The sequence below is a fragment of the Silene latifolia genome, chromosome 11 (genome assembly GCF_048544455.1).
Source record: "Silene latifolia isolate original U9 population chromosome 11, ASM4854445v1, whole genome shotgun sequence".
Lineage (NCBI taxonomy): Eukaryota > Viridiplantae > Streptophyta > Magnoliopsida > Caryophyllales > Caryophyllaceae > Silene > Silene latifolia.
The window spans coordinates 6,913,232-6,930,992 of record NC_133536.1 but is presented as its reverse complement, the minus strand read 5'-3'; the positions used below and the strand labels follow the sequence as shown (position 1 = coordinate 6,930,992).

At 35.0% G+C, this 17,761-nt stretch overlaps 1 protein-coding gene across 1 annotated transcript; it reads right to left on the bottom strand.

The window, feature by feature from the left end:
• Nucleotides 1–1,535: 1,535 nt before the first annotated feature.
• Nucleotides 1,536–7,926, bottom strand: LOC141610850 (phospholipase D alpha 1-like). Its single transcript, XM_074429132.1, has 4 exons — nt 7,822–7,926; nt 5,709–5,813; nt 3,165–5,064; nt 1,536–2,367 (listed from the first exon to the last, which is right to left on the bottom strand). The coding sequence occupies exons 2-4, from the start codon at nt 5,799–5,801 to the stop codon at nt 1,931–1,933; spliced, it is 2,430 nt and encodes an 809-aa protein (XP_074285233.1). The 5' UTR covers nt 5,802–5,813; nt 7,822–7,926; the 3' UTR covers nt 1,536–1,930.
• Between the last annotated feature and the right edge of the window lie 9,835 nt (nt 7,927–17,761).

The following is a 17,761-nucleotide window of genomic DNA, read 5'->3' as shown; positions in this document are numbered from 1 at the left end:
AATAAAATCAATAATATTACAAATTTAAAAATTCTTTTATTACATAACTTCGGTCCATGGTCTGGTCCGCGGTCTATTCGGGTTGGTCCAGGACCGGACCGAAGACCACAGTAGAGAAAATAGGTGGACCGGACCAAACAAAATTCGGTCCGGTCTGGTCCGGACCAAATGGTCCGGTCCGGTCTGGTCTTTGGTCGGGACCACTGAGTGAATAGCCCTAGGAAGAAGGCATTAGTATAAGTTTTGGGAAATGTTCAAGGGTGTCAATCTAAGGCGTTGTTCAGCTATGAGCGTGAAAACCGGGCCTCTGATTCTGGGACATCAGTTTTACCAGTTCTATTAATGAAATTCATTCAAATCTTGAAGTATAATGTATTTATGCATTTATATTTGAGGGCTTTTTTAAAGTAGAAGGCCTCAATTTATTTCAAGACGCTCCTGAAAATGCTCAATTACTTGCATTATTCTTTCTATATACACGGTTATAATAAAGGACACTTATCTAAGACGATAATAAAACAATAATTTGCCTTTGGGTAGTGAGAACAAAATCTAGTCCATTTACTAGATCTTATCCTAAAATTCAAGTGAGCGAGATCTGAAGTAGAAAAGTAGATGGAATAGGTCAAGTCAATTTAGGCTCAATGCCTGAGCGGGGAGGGTAAGCAGGGGCGTTTGCCCATGGTTCATCAGCAGATAAAATTTTTAAGGTTTATAGTTATGATTTTTCAAGTTTTTTTAGAGTTTCACATGTACCGTTACCGGTTCACCCTCATTGAAACTTTTTGCATAGCTAGATGGAAGTCGGTTGTGCCTTGTGTTGGATCACTGTGTAAGGAGAAGAAAATGGCACGACCCATGCACGAGAAGGTATGCTTCGTGCGGAGTCGGGTGAAATGGAAATTACGGTCCGGGCACGGCCTACAGCTCATAGCGTGTCGTGTCGTGCCGTGCCAAACAATTCCTCTACTTGAACCTTATTTCTTTGTATTGTGAGTGCGCCGAAGCATGTCGTGGCCAAGTAGACCGTGTCGCGAGTGGGCTAGACAATCTTCTTTCTTACACTTCGGCCCAGATACAGCCCATATCTTGTTGGGCTATGTCAATCCCACGTCATGCTAAAATGGGTCATTGGCTATAAGCCCAAAGGCCCACGAGCCAACTTCTATCTCTAGTCACAACCAATAAGTTCAAATCTTAACTCCGCCACTTGGGCCATTAACACGGTACAATCGTAAATCTCCAAGTTTTGTGGGGGGAGAGCATAATAACAAAAACTCCTTTGGAATGTGGCTAGAGACTTAGGTCACTTGCGTTGTGTATGGTATGAAAGGGGTAGGCATTGATCCTTAAATCCCATTCACTTGAATATTGGTCGTTCAAAAATCATGACATGGGCTTATGAGTTAGCCCAAATCATGAAAAAGAACGCTTACATGAGCCCAGTGTAGTTTTATCTCGAAACCAATTGGTAAATCACTCGTTAATGACTTTACCGACTCAACTAACGCGTGAATTAGATATAAGTCGACAAGTAATCAATCAATACGAGTATTTTCTCACATGTTATTGCTCCTATAGCCGAAGTACGTACAAAATATAGAAACCCTATTCAAAATTCTTTGTTACAAAATCTAAATAAACCCGTTCTTGATTTTCTGACCATCAAAATCGTTTAAAAGCGACACAAATTTGTTCGAAACCTAAAAATTAAGCGCGTAGAGCACTAATTTATTTATCATTAACTACCTAATTTCGGAAAACAAGTAGTTACCTCTAGGGCACGGTTGCATGGTTCGGGATTTGGTTGGCCGAACTTGAAACTGGATCGTCCATAATGGAACGAAGTCCATTCAAAAACTAGGTCGCCGGTGCTTTATATCTAACACGGAACCATGCAACATTTCTACGGAGACCGAAATGGATTAGATTAAGTGGTTAGGATAGGTGGGAGGTAGTCAGATTTAGCACCAAGAACCCGGGCCTTAGTGTCCGGGAAGAACTCAAACCCGGGAAGCTCAGTCACATCCCCTTCATTTGAAACACCGATTGGGTAGCGAAGCAGATGACCAGGCAAGTCACGCTCGAGTGACTCGCTTGAGTAGAGGTCCCAGTATTTATCAGACACTTCATTGACCTTTTCAGCACACTGTTTACTTTCAGGGTGCGAGAAAGAGTCGTGAAGCATACCGAGGTGCTCGTACCACAGTGCCATACGGAATCCGTGAACTTGACCTCTGGCTGGCTGGTTCCTGGTTACTAGATGGTGTGGCTGGTATGCACCCATTGCTATTTCAGAATCCCTTGCACCATCCATTGACCTCTGGTTGATGTTCGCAGAGCCAACGATTATGTATTCATCATCCACTGTAAAATTAGCACACGACATTTTGTTAGTCGCTAGCTCGACAACGTGTACCCCTTAACTTTTTCATTTTCTAAGATGTATCCCTTTTTCTTGAAAAAAAAAACTTTGACCGTCAATAACTCTTGGCTACAAATTCAGAATACAATAAACTTTTTTTTTTTTACAAATTGATCGTCTTTGACTCTTTGAGAGGTCTTCAGTTTGAAAAAGAATTCACCTACGTATCAACTCGTTGTCGGGAATTATGGTTGCTCAAAGTTTATTCATTAAAAAAGCTTTGACCAACCATAACTACCGGCTGCGAGTTCAAAAAGTGGTGATTTTTTTTTTCAAATTCAACGCCTTGACGAGATAATTGGTTTGAAAAAAAAAATACCGTTTTCTGAACTCGTAACAGGGAATTATTATCGGTCAAAGTTTTTTTGCGAAAAACCAGGGGTATACCTTAGAAAACGAAAAAGTTCAGAAGTCCACGAGAGAATTCCCCGATTGTTGGCTGTACAAGCCATACCCGATTGTAGGCTCTACAAGCCGTACAAGGTACCAGCATTGTATTCTGTTTATATATCCTTAATTTCGGTCTCAGTTTTTTTGTGAAAAACGAGGTATATAACTTAGAAAACGTAAAAGTTCAGCTGTTCAGGGGTACACGAGAGAATTCACCGATTGTAGGCTCTACAAGCCGTACAAGGTACCAATATTGTGGCCTTCGGGTATTATAGTTAGACAGAAAGTTAACTAAGTTCCGCAATTAAGGAAATATAAACAGAAAGGAAGAAGATATCCAAAGACATACCGATCATCATTTTCGAATGAACATAAATCATAAACCTTCTATTTTGCTGGGCTTTTTCGTAATCAGAGTCAGGTTCAGGTTGTTCTGAAGGCTCATACTCGCCGCTCTTCTTCACCTCACGGTTAGCCAAGCAAAAGAACGTCAAATAATTTCTCGGATCCTCTTCAATACCTCTAGCCCGCATAGCGGCAATAACATCCTTGTACATCATAGACATAGTCCTCCTCTGCCAGTCTAAAATCGCCTGAACCGATCCACTTTCTGGTATCCCCTCGGGCCACATTGGAAGAACTACGTAAACTGAGAATCGCTCTCCTGCCTCAATTTTGTTAACTATCTTTAAGGAAAGTTCCTTAGGGATCAAATGTAGGGCACCCACTTCCTCGAGAGTGATATCGTCTGAATTCTCCCAAGCAAAAGAACTTCCAAGGAAGTACTGGTTTTCGATGTAAATGAAATTCTTAGCTCTTCGTATTGCATGGATATACGCGTCTTGGATGCTCCGATCAATTATGTTATCCTTACCACTGACTAACCCAGCTCTGGCTGCATCCTCGGGTGTTTCAGGGAAACCGAAAGCAGCCCCACCATCTATAGACCTAAACAGCTGAACATTCCATGTTTCGGGATCTTCATGGAAAGTCACGGCTGAAGGCGGGATAATCTCGTCTAACTCGCTCACTGGAACCAGCACGTCTTTACCTCCTTGCTTTCTCCATCTCTGCTCAAAATTGAATAAAATATCCCACGCAATCGGACCTTCAACGCGGGAATGAATGTCGTGCCACGGTTCCCTAGGTCCACCTTTAGTAATAGCGCCATCAGGGAAATTCGGCTGATGGAAATCATCATGATGGGCGGTGTCTAATGTCCTGAAAAGTGAATGGAACTGAGAATCATACCGCCCGTCACAAAGATCAATCCCCCCAACAAAACTCATTATCCGCCTCTTCCCGGTCCCACCACCGGGCATTGCACTGTCAACGACGATAATCTTCTGATGATGAGTAAACATAGTAGAAATCTGTAAATCCTGCACAATGCTCCCTCCATCATCAGGATTACGAGGACACAAAACACAGTGTACCTCGGAATCCTGAAAAAATTGCTCGGTTTCTTCATCGTGGGTTCCCATTAAACCGTCTTTCTTTAGTAATCCGACAGATGTACGGTCATCCCAGACAAGCATACAGACTTTCACACCTTCTTTTGCTTTCTTTTTTAGTAGCTCACCGAGTGTTACCTCCCCGCCAGGTTTCGGCCTCCTTGAATCTCGAACCAGTGTGATTTCCGTATATACAGACCATCCAGTAATGTAAATCATATGTTTTGCATTAGTAATCGCGTCAAAGATATCTTCCCAACATCTTTGAGGTTCATAGTACTTTCCACCAGAAAGGGGTATTTTAGGGACGAAACTATCAGGAACATGCGCGTCCTGGTACAACGAGACCTTACATCCTCGCCTTTGCGGGAAAAAAGTGTACGGAACTCCAGGATATTTTCCGGTTTTAATTCCGTGATTGAAACCCTTTTCTCTGTTAGCTTCAAAGAAATGCAACTTAACATGAATCTTAGCACCAGACTCTAAAGGATTCTGTTCTTTGTCGCAAATATCGACCCATTTGTCGACTTCTTCCCCCTCCAAAAGTTCCGCAACAGGTACATATGCTCTTCCGATCAATGTCGCTCCAATCGGATTGTCGTCTTTTACAGTGAATATTACATTTGAAGCCATATGTGCACAGTAAATATGAAAGGATTCATACCATTTTGGGTTAACAGGCTCATTCTCTATTTTTCGTGTTCTCCCTACTCTTGCCTTTTCGAGATCAACAGTTGCATACATTCGCGGAGTTCCTTTTCCAACACCCACTTTCTCCTCAATATTCGCCATTAACTATTTCAAACAAAAATCGAAAAATATGAATAAAACAGACATATATAAAAAGGTAGTCCTCCATTCCCTTGAATTGTTTACGTATTCTGTTTTATACAATTCCATAAGTTTAGGGCTCTGTCTTTCAAGTCTCAACCTAAATAGTTAGTACTAGCTAGAAACAATGTACGGGCAGAAGACACGATTCTCGTTCCATTGTAGCATCTGATTACATCAAGAAATTTCCTTTTGTTAAAGCACAAAAGTTCGGTACTAGGAAGAGTCATTTACTTTCATAAGGGTGTGTTTCGATAACATTTTACAAAAGTTAACATCTACTTGCCTAAGTAAAACACGAAATCCTGATGTCCCTTTCGGCACCTCTTGTTAAGTTAGACGTAAAAGATCTTTGTTCTAAAATGCAATATGGTTAACATTATACCAGCTAACCAGATTGCATTTTAGAACAAAAATATTTTCTACTGCGGCATAAAATAAATGCCGCAGAGAAATATTGACCATAGTTCACAAAAAACATCAGAAAAGCAAAATGAAACCAAAAGCACAAGAATTCAACTCATTCATAACTATTCCGCTATGCAATTATCAGTACATCACAGATGAAAACAGTGAAGAGAATGATGTACGATAGAGACGAGAAATACCTTACGGAAAACACCAGGGTCACCATCACTATGCAGATCACTAGCTTCAAAAATTGTGACGTGTAGCGTCCCGTGGAGTAATATCTGCGCCATTCTCAAATTCACCTGCGAAAAAGACAATGACAGGAAAAAAAAAACACTGCAAAAGTTCACTTCTTTGTTCAAATGTATTAAATTTTCATCCTTCTACAGTTAAACTGGACTTAAACCAAAACGCGACAAAACAAATCTGTTTCATATATGAATTACCGATTCCAATCATCACTAATATAATCTAAACTCAGCTTAAAGAAACCATTTTTTGTCCAAAAAAAAAAAAAAAAAAAAAAAGAATTTTTGATCCGGAAATCTTAAAGAGGTAATAACTCGTGTTTACGAGTTCCAAAAGCGGCGAATTTTTTTTCCAAATCGCTCATCTTTCCAGGAACTACAATTTGAAAAAAAAAATTGTCGCATTTGGATTCCGCTACTAGGAGTTATTGTGCGTCAAAGTTTTTTTTTACCAAACAAACTTTGAGTGAGCATATCTCCTGGTCACGAATTCCAAACTCGTCAAATTTTTTTTTCAAATCGTAGTACTCGGAAAGATGATCGATTCGAAAAAAAATCTTCACTTTCTGACTTCGTAAACACGAGTTATGCCCTCTTTAAGTTTTTCGGATAAAAAATTTGGGTATTTTGTGCAAAGTGGACAACTTCAGGGGTACCGCGTGAATTATCCGTAGTTTTTTTCTCCTCTCCTGGTGGTAGACGTATCTAACACATCGTTAGTGACCATCCTAAAACCGTGTTTTAATCCTTTCAAAGCTTATCTAGTGAACAAAAATCATATAATATGTTCCTTTCGCAATGATCCGAAATTTATATTTTCAACAACTCAATTAATCTAATGTTGACAACATAAAATCTGTTTCCAGATTCTTTTCACAATCATCAACAAACAAAAGTCATCCTTTAGCAGCTCACTTAATCTGAATTAAAAGTCTACAAATCAAAATCTTGGTATCTTTCATTTTAACGTCTGTCATCGATCCCCAACAATCCGCGAAACATAACATCCTTAAACAACTACAATGACATAAAGCGGTTTTACACAAAGATCGTCTAAATGAGTCCAAATTGCAAGAAACTCATGCCTATATTAATTAGTGTAGAAGTAGTTATCAAAGAACCTGGTTTACAATAGACTTTTGTAAGACCGTCTTACAACAAGTATTCATGAAACCGCTAATATAACATAAAACCAAACAAATGAAATTAAAATTTTGTCGCATATTTTCTCAAAATCAAATAAATAATAGAAATAAATATAATAGTTGGGACTTCAACCATCATCATAAGGGTTTTGGTTGAAATGATTCATCTACCATCTTATCAGAGCCAGAGTGACCGAAGGTCACGGGTTCGAATCCTGGCAGCTCCAATAACTCACGAAGTAGAATTTCAGCACACAATACGGGGAGCATGTGCAGTTGTGCACTAACCACTCTTCAAGCCCAACGGGCATTCAAGTGAGGGGCGTAATAGGAATAAATATAATAGTTGAGCCATAACCATCCCTTTAAAATTTTAGTTTAGCTGATTCATCTATCAATCCGTTAAAATATCCGTGGAGGGCCTTAGTTATGCGAGAGGGGCTTGACCTCCGCTGATTATTTAGGTCCATACATATTTCAGTGAGTAAATGCATTTACCCTTCCTTGGGCTTTGGCTTGATTTTTTTTTTTTCCGGTCAAATGAGCCCAAAGGTCTATATATATAAGAGGGAAGGATTCTAACCCGTGACCTAAAGTCTAATATATCTCCCTTGGCTTGAGCCATGTTCAAATAACGGCCGCTTATTTTTTTATTTCAAGACCCGTCACAAGAAAATGATCATTAATCATAATAAGAATTACCAAAAAAATATGAGCATTTAGATCAACTGCTACAGGATTTTTTTAACTAACCAGATGACTTGGGTTCGAGCCTTAAGAATATAACCGTGTTAAAAAAATATATATATGAGGGAGTTTTACTGTCCAAGTGGTCCTAGCCGATATAGACTTGTATACACAAAAAACAATAATTGCCAAAGAAAAAAAAAAAGGAAGAAAGAAGAAAGGGGAAATACCTAGAGGAGAATGATGAAAATTGAAGAGAAGTTTAGGAGAGAAATGAAAGTTGAATTAATCGCGGATTTAATTAGTGCGTTTGAGTAAGTTGAGTGAGCGTGGTAAAAGGAGGTAAAGAGACGGGAGTTTGAGGGAAAATTTAGGGAAGGATATATGGTGATCCATGAAAAAAGGGAGGAATGTTTTTATTATCACAAAAATTGTTTTAGAGTAATCATTTATAATATAATATCCTTTTTTTTAATATTATAATATCTTTTTTTATTTGGTGTATAAAAAGAAGGTAAATATAACGTGAAACCAAGTAACTAAAGTTACGTGATAAGAGCTCACATGTCCTAAACAAGTGGTCTGGGTTCGATTTCTGACTCGTACAAATGAAAAAACCAAACTTTAAAGGGGTATATTCATTAAGTTGTCTTCAATACTCCGATGGAGTTTGTCCCTGCTTTCGGTAGGGGATACTGTACTGACCCCCTAATAACCCGGTATGACTTAACCCGCTTTAACACGAACTGTAACCAACCCGAGTGACCTGGTTTCCACCTCTAGTTAACACCAAAGAAAAAAAATTATGGAACGAAGTACTAATATACGTGGAAGTATGACAATTTTACACAAATTAAATTAGGAAAAAAAAGTAAAATTGGGAAAAAATATATCAAATGCTAAACAAAAAAAAAAACAAATCATGTTTCCTTCTCTATCAAGGTCGTTATTTGAGGAAAATCTATCAGGATTAAAATAAAGAATAAACATATAGAAATTAAATGAAATTATGTCCGAAAGAACAAGGCCTAAACAAATCAACCCCTCCCTGATGATCCACTACTTTTCGCGAACACGAGACTAAAACTTTTGAGCGAATACTACAATGTCCTTGGATTCTGGATCTTTCTATGATGCCGAGAAAATGACTTGAAAATGGTTAGAATATGATTTTCTAGGTTCACGTAGCGATTCAGGAAAATCGTATCTTAAATTAAAACCCATTTTTTTTGAGTATAATGGTGGATTGAGGTTTAAAGGTGCATAATCAAAAGGGTGTGGGCTAGGCCATAGTTCTATGAGTGTCATGTCGATTCACTTGGTGGTGTAAGGTGGTGGCGGCGCCGTGGCGGTAATGAAATTGTGGGGGAGGTTGCAGACTGCAGAGGCAGATTTTACCATATTAATAAATAAGATTATCTTGTAAATCTTTTCTTATTAGGTTTATTATTTATACTAGTATGGATCCCGCGCATACATGCGCGGTATTCATAGTTATTTTACTTTATAATTTATTATTTAAGATTTAAAATTGACGTACTATTAATTTTTCATATTTCAATATGAGGATAAAAAATTGAAATGGAAAATTAATTAAAAGAATTAAGTAAATTCATGAAATGTATATTTTAATAAAAATTTTCATCACAAAACTAATGATTACAATTTATAAATTTTTCAAATAATTTTAAAGATTTTTTTGTCAAGAAATTAATAATATAAGTTCATAATTTTTTTTATACGAATTAAATACTCGTACTTGGTAAAAAAAAATTATGCGAAAGTAATAATATCAAATTTTTCGGTTTTTCATATACAAATTTTAGATTTATACCACTTTTGTTTTATTTTTAAATTAAAAGATTATAATTTAATTAAAAAAATATAATGATTAAAGATTATATCTTAACTAAAAGATAATAATTTAATAAAAATAGAGTTTTGTTTCCTTATTTAGCCAACTTCCTTTGAGGGAAAACTATTGAAAATTTTTATTCTCTTATAGTAGTAAATAAAGAGGAATGCAAGTTGAAAAAATATTATCCCCTTTTTAAATGTCATAGAATTATTTATTATATGAAATAAATAAGTATGGCCTAGTCAAGGATAGGATATAATGAAGCCCAAAGCCCAATATAGAGCAACTGATTTAGGCGGGAAAACTTGAGAATCTCTTATTCTTTTAGTTTAAGGGGGATTATTTCATCCAATTACATATATCCTTTTTCAACCAATTATCAAAACTGGAAATAGATAACCAATGATTGATATACCTAAAATGAGAGCGGATTTTCTGTCCCATTTTATGTTCCATCTTGTGTCCCATTATATTGCCCTTGTGATACATCATTAGCTTAATAGATATTGTTATTTATTTGATTACGTAAATGGTGATGTGTCGCAAGATTAAGGCAATAAGACAGGAGATGAGACACAAATGTGGGAGAGGTGATCACAACTCACCTAAAATGAAAATGAGTACAATTCACCGGAATAAAGAAAGTATTTTTTACAATTTCAAAAACAAAAAACAATATTCTTGCATCTAATTGTTAAGGCCATTATTTGATCTCCCTTATAAGAGCAAGTTCAATGGTAAGCAAAAATCAACTAGATTGGCAAATTTATAAGCTACAACCATTCTAAGCCAGTAAACAATTCCAATGGTTTAGTTAGCTTTAATACTAGCTTGATGGGACCCACATGTCAAATTATTTATTGGAATAATTTTTCTATTGGTTGATTGATAGTTGTGGGGCCATATAAGCGAAGTAGGCAATGAAGAATGCTTTAACTCAAGCCAATCTTCATGGCTTTCTCCAATGGTGTAGCAACTAGCTTACAATTTTAAGAAATTGCAAGCAAGTCCCTAAGCTTCACCATTGGACTTGCTCTAACAGTCATATACATCTTAAATGTAAAAAGACGTCAATTATCACCCCATAAGGCCCATATAGGTAGATAGGACATGAGTTTGTCATTTCCTAATCCCTATACATTCGGTTTTATCCCATCCATCTATTTAACTTGTTCTTATTTAAGACGGATATGTCCAGTTTAAACAAAAAAATTCTCTAAGGACATACGAGAGACTATCTATTAAAGGTGATAGAGTCGGAGTTTAGAAGACGTAGACTTATGTCATAAATACTTCACAAAATTACTGTTAGAGAGACGTAAAACCTCGATCTTTTGAGATTTTTAACTAAATTTTAACCACTAAATGCCAATATTATTGTTTGTAAATTTTTTCCAACAGCAATCCACTTTTCTTAAACAGAAGTTGGTGAGACCAAGATACGATGAATAGACAGGCGATAATGTGATTAATCACGTAATTGTACTGCGATGGATTCAGTTTATGGGTGGGAATAGTATTTGTATTTATAATGGGTCCATATGCATTCCTTGTGATGCCCGTGATGGCTACGTTTCTGCACTCGTGCGAGCATGGTTTAGTTGGTTTTTTTTAGACGGGCTATTTTCGTCTAAAATAATAAAACAAGATTTTGAAATTACATTACAACCGAATGTAACCATTTTTAAAAGGCAAAATTACAATTTACTACCTATTATGTTCCATTTTTTACAAATTACCACCTATTATGTTCTACTTTACAAATAACCACCTAACTTTCAACAAATTCTACACCATTCTCACTAATTTTTCATTTTTGTAACGGTTTTGTGTAATTATCGACTCGATCCCATTTTATCGTCTTATGTAAATTTACAATGACCAATATACCCTTATCTACCCTCCCCATCTAATTCATCCTCATTTATCAATTTCCCCCTATAACAGCCACCTTCCACCTCCGTCCTATGCCTCGCCCTTCACTCATCCACCAGCAACAACGAAACCGAGTCTGAAACATCTACTCAGTTGAGCACTACATTAGCAATTCACAATCATCCTCCACCTACTTAACCCAATTCGACCACCATGGCTCCTCCATTCACGCACAAACCAAGAACAGCGTCATCGTAACCGAAACCAAGTTCGAATCAATTCATGCTTACAAATTGAACACCTAAGCAACCGCCTCGTCGCTCACCGGAGCACCACCACCTCTAACCTCCCTTGCGTTGCTATCGTTGACAGAGCCCAATTCAGATCCCTCGCACCACCTCCATTCGTAACCTCCGCAGCAGTAGCTCTCGAGAAACCCATATGTCGTGAACCACCATCGCTCGAATTGAAGTAAATAAGAAAGAAAGAAGGAGTGAAGGATAGGGTCAATCAAGCAAGAATGAACAATAGACAACAAACCTGAAGTTTTTGGAAGACTCTCGGTTTCAATTGAATTTCTGGGTTTCTGGATTTCTGGGTTTGTTTGAGGTTGGGTTTTTTGTTTCAATTTGTGGATGAATGGGACTAAGTGAGTGTCAAATAGATAGGGAGGGTATGTAACTAATAAGGGTATATTGGTCATTATAAATTCACATAAGATGCTAAAATGAGATCGAGTCGATAACTACATAAAACCGTCACAAGATTGTAAAATAAGTGAGAATGGTGTGGAATTTGGTTGAAAGTTAGGTGGTTATTTGTAAAATAGAACATAATAGGTGGTAAATTGTAAAAAATGGAACAGAATAGGTGGTAAATTGTAATTTTGCCTTTTTAAAAATTAAGTTATCATTAGCAGTAATACTATTTGGACCATTATGCTTACATTTGACTACAAAATGATCACAAACACCGTTTTATTTGTTTCCTGAAACAAGAATTTGCCTTTATATAATGGGTTGCTTTCATAGAACCTCAAAATTAACTTTGGCCGTGTTTGATAATTGACGGATTACTCTCGGACGCGAAAGCAAATTGTAAACCAGATTATAAATGAAATAATAATATTAGAAAGTTTGGTCAACATTTACTTTCTTTTATTCACTCATTTCTTCCTTCTTTCCTTATTCATAATAGTCGGATTTTCTACCCTCTTCCCTTTTTTGAAAATTTTTGTGTGGTCCAAATTCAATTGCATATGGAGTGTGTGGTCCAAAATCATTTTTTTATTTCTCGTACAAAATAGAAGGAGAAGAAATTAGTGAATAAGAGGGAGTATTAATTAGTAGAACTGGTTAAGGCTCCGTTTGACAAGGCATTTCAGGTACCTGATTTGGTCAAAGTAGCTTATTTGACCAAAATTCGAGGTACCTTATTTTTTTGTACGCGTTTGGCAAGTAGTTTATTTAAACAAATAAGCTACCTGAAATGAAATGCTACCTAGAGTAGCATTTGAGATTTCAGGTACCTGTTTTGATTTAATTTTCCGTTTTTACCCCTTAAATTTATACTATTAAATAATTATCATATCCTTTTACTTCATTTCATCAAAATCAGTTACCTTTTCAGCTAGTTTGCCAAACATTTTTTTATATAATCAGCTACCTTATCAGTTCCTAATTTTCAGCTACCTAATCAGTAACCTTTTCAAGTTTCAGTTACCTTTTCAGTTTTCAGTTACCTTTTCAGTTAGTTTTACCAAACAGAGCCTAAGGGTGTGTTTGGATTGAGGGATTTGGAGGGAAAAGAAAGGGAGGGAGAGTAGGGGATTTAAAATCCCTTGTTTGGATAGTAAATGAAGGTGGAGGAAATGGAGGGGGAGAGATTTGGAGGGATCAAATTTCTCTCCTCCAAGCCTAATTAAAATCTCTCCACAATAGGCAAGATTTGGAGGGAAATTGTATCCAAACACTCACACTCCATTCCCCCTCCCCTTCCCTTTTCTCCCTTTCCCTTCCCTCCTTCCCCCTCCCTTCTCTTTCCCTTCACTTTTGCTATCCAAACACATCCTAAGTGTTTGATAATTAGTCAATCAAAAGATTAATAGATTGTTAGTTTTCTTTGTAAAATGAAGTAAAAACTATGGCAACCAATATACTGAGGTAAATAACATGTTGTAAAAGGCGTATTAAATCTAAATATGTTATTTCATATGTAGTTTACGAAATACAAAAATTGACATATTGAATGATCAATATATGTAAAAATCTTTCATCGTGTCTTTTACCAAACACCTCATTTTCCTTGATTATCAGGGTAATTTTTATAGTGTTAGAGATTTTGTAGAGTTTATTTTGGTATCTTTATGTCCAAATCAAAGACAAATAAATAATCGAAACAAAAGGACTATGATTTAACACTTCACTTTATTAACTTATTGTTCATTTCAATTTATTTATGCCAACTTTCTTCAATTATTTTTAGCTAGTTAGCAACTGAGGTAGCTCATATAAACACCACAACATGAAACAATAACATAGTACTCTATTTCCCCAACGATCAACTGTACTTCCATTTCCACAACAGCCACCAATATGTGTATTTTAGTCTAAACAATTAAATTAAAATCAACTAAAGTCAACTAGTTTTAAACCAATTAATTCGTGTATTTCATCCATTTACAGCACTAATTAATTATAAATATACGTATTAAATTATTAATCAACATTAGTCAGAATTCAATGTACCTTTATCATTATCTCCATAATCGTCAAATTCATCATTCTTGTTGAGATGAGGATATCAAAGGCAAATGTTGAGGCCTATTGACTTTTTTCTTTTTAAAATAATTATAATAATAATAATAATAATAAATTTGTAGTATACTTTTATCGGGTAAATCGCTTTTCCCGGACATTCGGATTTATAAAGGTGTTGTTTGACTTAGTTTAAAAGTTTTTTTTTTAACCGAAAAAACAGTAGTTACTAGTTAGGTCAAACACCCTAAATTATTAGGGAGGTTTTAAATTGTTTTTAAAAAGTCAAAAACTGATAATTGACCCGAAACTACTATTTTTCAAGATGATTCTACAAATAAGGTGGTTATTAAAAAAAAGGCAAAGATAACTTCAGAGAAATAATTAGGCCGAACATGAATTTTTATAAGAAACCGTTTTTTACAAAAGTGTGGTCATACAATCAAAACTTTACTAAAAAGTAGTTTGTAAATAAATCCCTTTTAAAAAGAAAAAAACTCTTTTACATAAGTAAGGCCAAACCGCCAGTACCTAAGCAGGTTAGGATCACAGTAAAACAATATTTCTAGCTTTGATAGGAATTGACATAGACTTCATAAAAAGATGTAATTACGAATATAACATTCTAGTTTATATATAGTACATTGTTTTGACAAATATAAGTTTTAGTTTAATTTCATAGGAATACGCTACCCCTTCCGAAAAATGGTTAAAATTATCGATTTTTGCTGTCCAATAATTCTTAAATATATATGTGACTTTAACATAAGTATAAAACAAAAGGAAAAAAATTCGTTACTCCAAAATTTTAATTTTATCTTTTCCCCTGAGTTATACTGTATGTATTAATACTTTTGCTATTAATTTCATTTTCATGCGAATTGTAATGAAATTAATCGATTTTAGTTTATATACATACAAAACTTTGTTTTGACAAATATAGAATATAAATGGGTTTAGTTTAATTTTATATTACATAAATATTCTTTCGTACATAAACAAAATCTAAAATGTGTTTCTATATATTATAGTTTCTGTATTAATTTCAGTTTTTATAGTGTGAAATGATTATTCGTTTAGTCATGTTTGATTCTTTTTTGATTGCGACTTTGTTTTTGTCTAAGTGTTGTACATGTTTAGGACAATAAATTATGTAACTTTACCTTGATCACTTAGATCAATTGATAAGAGGTTATTCTAATTTAACCCGCGGTTTCAAGTTTAAGTCTTGAGAATGTAACAATGTTAAAACTCAAGAGGTTAAGCTTACCATCATAGTAGTCTTACCTGACTCGAATCCGGACTAAATTGAATACAATAAAAAAAATCATCTAGATCTTCCTCAAAACCTAATCGATCATGTTATGATCATCATAAAATTTGAGAGTATAACAGTGGAGGAACTAGGGCAGAGCGCACTAGGAGTCCCAGCAAGATGATAAAAATATTGGTTTCAATTTTCGAACTTTTTTCAAGTTTATTTTATGTTATTACTGGTTAACCTTTACTAATAATTTTTACCCCGCTAAGTTAAATCATAGCTTTGTCATCGGACTATAATAATCATCTATGAAGCACACAATAGGACTTATATATTTTTTTGGTGCACAATAGGACTTAATGATTTATACTGTTATACATTGCGATTTGTAGTGAATGTAACAGTAAAATATACGGAGTAGTAAAACTTTGTTAAGAGGTTGAACAAATGGTCCTAGGTAGAGAACTATTGACCATGCATATTGGTTGTCAACTTGTCATAGATGCATTTGATTCAGAAAATATTTAGAAATTAGAATAATATACTGTACAATAAATTTGGTAGAGTAGTAGTCAAATAAATGGTACTATGACATAATAGGCACACTCATAATGGACCACCTTAGAAATTCTTTTGTACTACAAACCCTAACTTGTGCCAAATTATTAGCCGTTGTATTATTTATATATTTTTATTTTTTATTTCATCTAGTAATTACTCCCTCTGTTCCGATCATTTGTTGTCCTTTTCCATTTTGGGTGTCTCAGTCATTTGTTGTCCTTTCTATTTTAAGAATGGATTTGATGAGTAATTTTATCTTTCACACTCAATTTATTCCACTTGTCATTTAGTTATTGGTCTTTTCCTCTTTCCTTGATCTTTGTGCCAAAACAAAAGCACAACAATTGACCGGGACGGAGCGAGTAGTATATATGCATGCAAGTTAAGTTCTTAAAATCTCAATTACATTTCAATAGGTCTCTTTTAAAACGGTAATATTCGTCTTAATTTTAAAATGGGTCAAGTACATACCATTTGTATATATAAAAATGCATAGGAAAAATCAATATAATAGTATGATATTATCTGTTTTAAACTTAAGACGGATAATATCGTGTTAAATGAAAATTTGTGATTGCATATACTACAATAAGCTAGTCTTATTTCGGAATGACATATCCGTTTTATCATTAAAACGAATTCTAAGTAACACGGAGTACGACTTAATGATAGTAGAGGGACAAGCTTATACTTAGGCTCTGTTCAATTCTTTCTGACATATATAATTTTAGCTTATTTCAGTTCAACTCTATTAAGTTCAGTTTAGTCCATTTCAATTTAATTCAGCTTATCTTTTCACTGAACTGAATCGAACTGCACTGAACTGAATAGAGCTGAGTTGAACTAAAGTGAGCTACTAATTCTACTTCAGATAAATTCAGTTCAGTCCAGCTCTATTTAATTCAATTCAATTCAATTCAACCTAACTTCATTCAATTCAGTTCAACTTCTATCGATGAAAAGAACAAGACCTTAATCCCTAAGCATCTAGTTGGCCCTACAAAAGTAATATTTAGTATCTATTTAATCCCGCATTTTATTTAAAACAAATATACTCAAAAATTTGTGATTGTGAATAGACATATATATACTCCAACTCTTCACCTTCTAAATAATTAATTTATCAACTCTTTCGAACTAAGATTAGCAGTCAAACAATGCAATTTTTGATATAGTTATCTTTATAATCATTTGGATACTAACCCTACTCTTCCTTTGTTTTCTAACATATATAGACGCATTTTAGAATGAATACAAGTAACCTCTTTAGTTGATTAATTTCAGCTCATTTTAGTTCAGTTTAGCCCATCTCTTCACAAATTAATTCTTACTTCAGCTTCATTCAGTTCAGCTTAGCTCAATTCAGCTCAGTTCAATTTACTATTTAATTCAGTTCCTATCGGCCGAAAAGAACAGTGTCGTACCGCAACTTTATGAAATGGAAATAGCACTCGGAACTACAACATTAAATTACTCCCTCCGTCCGATAATTTATTTGTCTATTTTATTTTAGGCGTTTTGGTCAGTTGTTTACTTTTCTGTTTTAGAAATATTTTTTATGAATAATTAGATTCTCCACACTCAATTTAGTCCACTTATTATCAAATAATTGATACTCTTTTTTTTTTTTTTTTTTTTTATCTTTATGTCAAAATTAAGGGCAAATAAATAACCGAAACGAACGGTGAGCGTAAATACAAATAAGGATAATATCGGGTGTGCACTTATCGACTGACGCGTAAGATCATCAGTCATGTTTAATGCAATGAGGGCTCCTCTTGATCTGTCTTTTGTACGTATAATATCTCATAATAACTTTATAAAATTTAATATCTGATCTCTCCTTTAATTCACTTCCT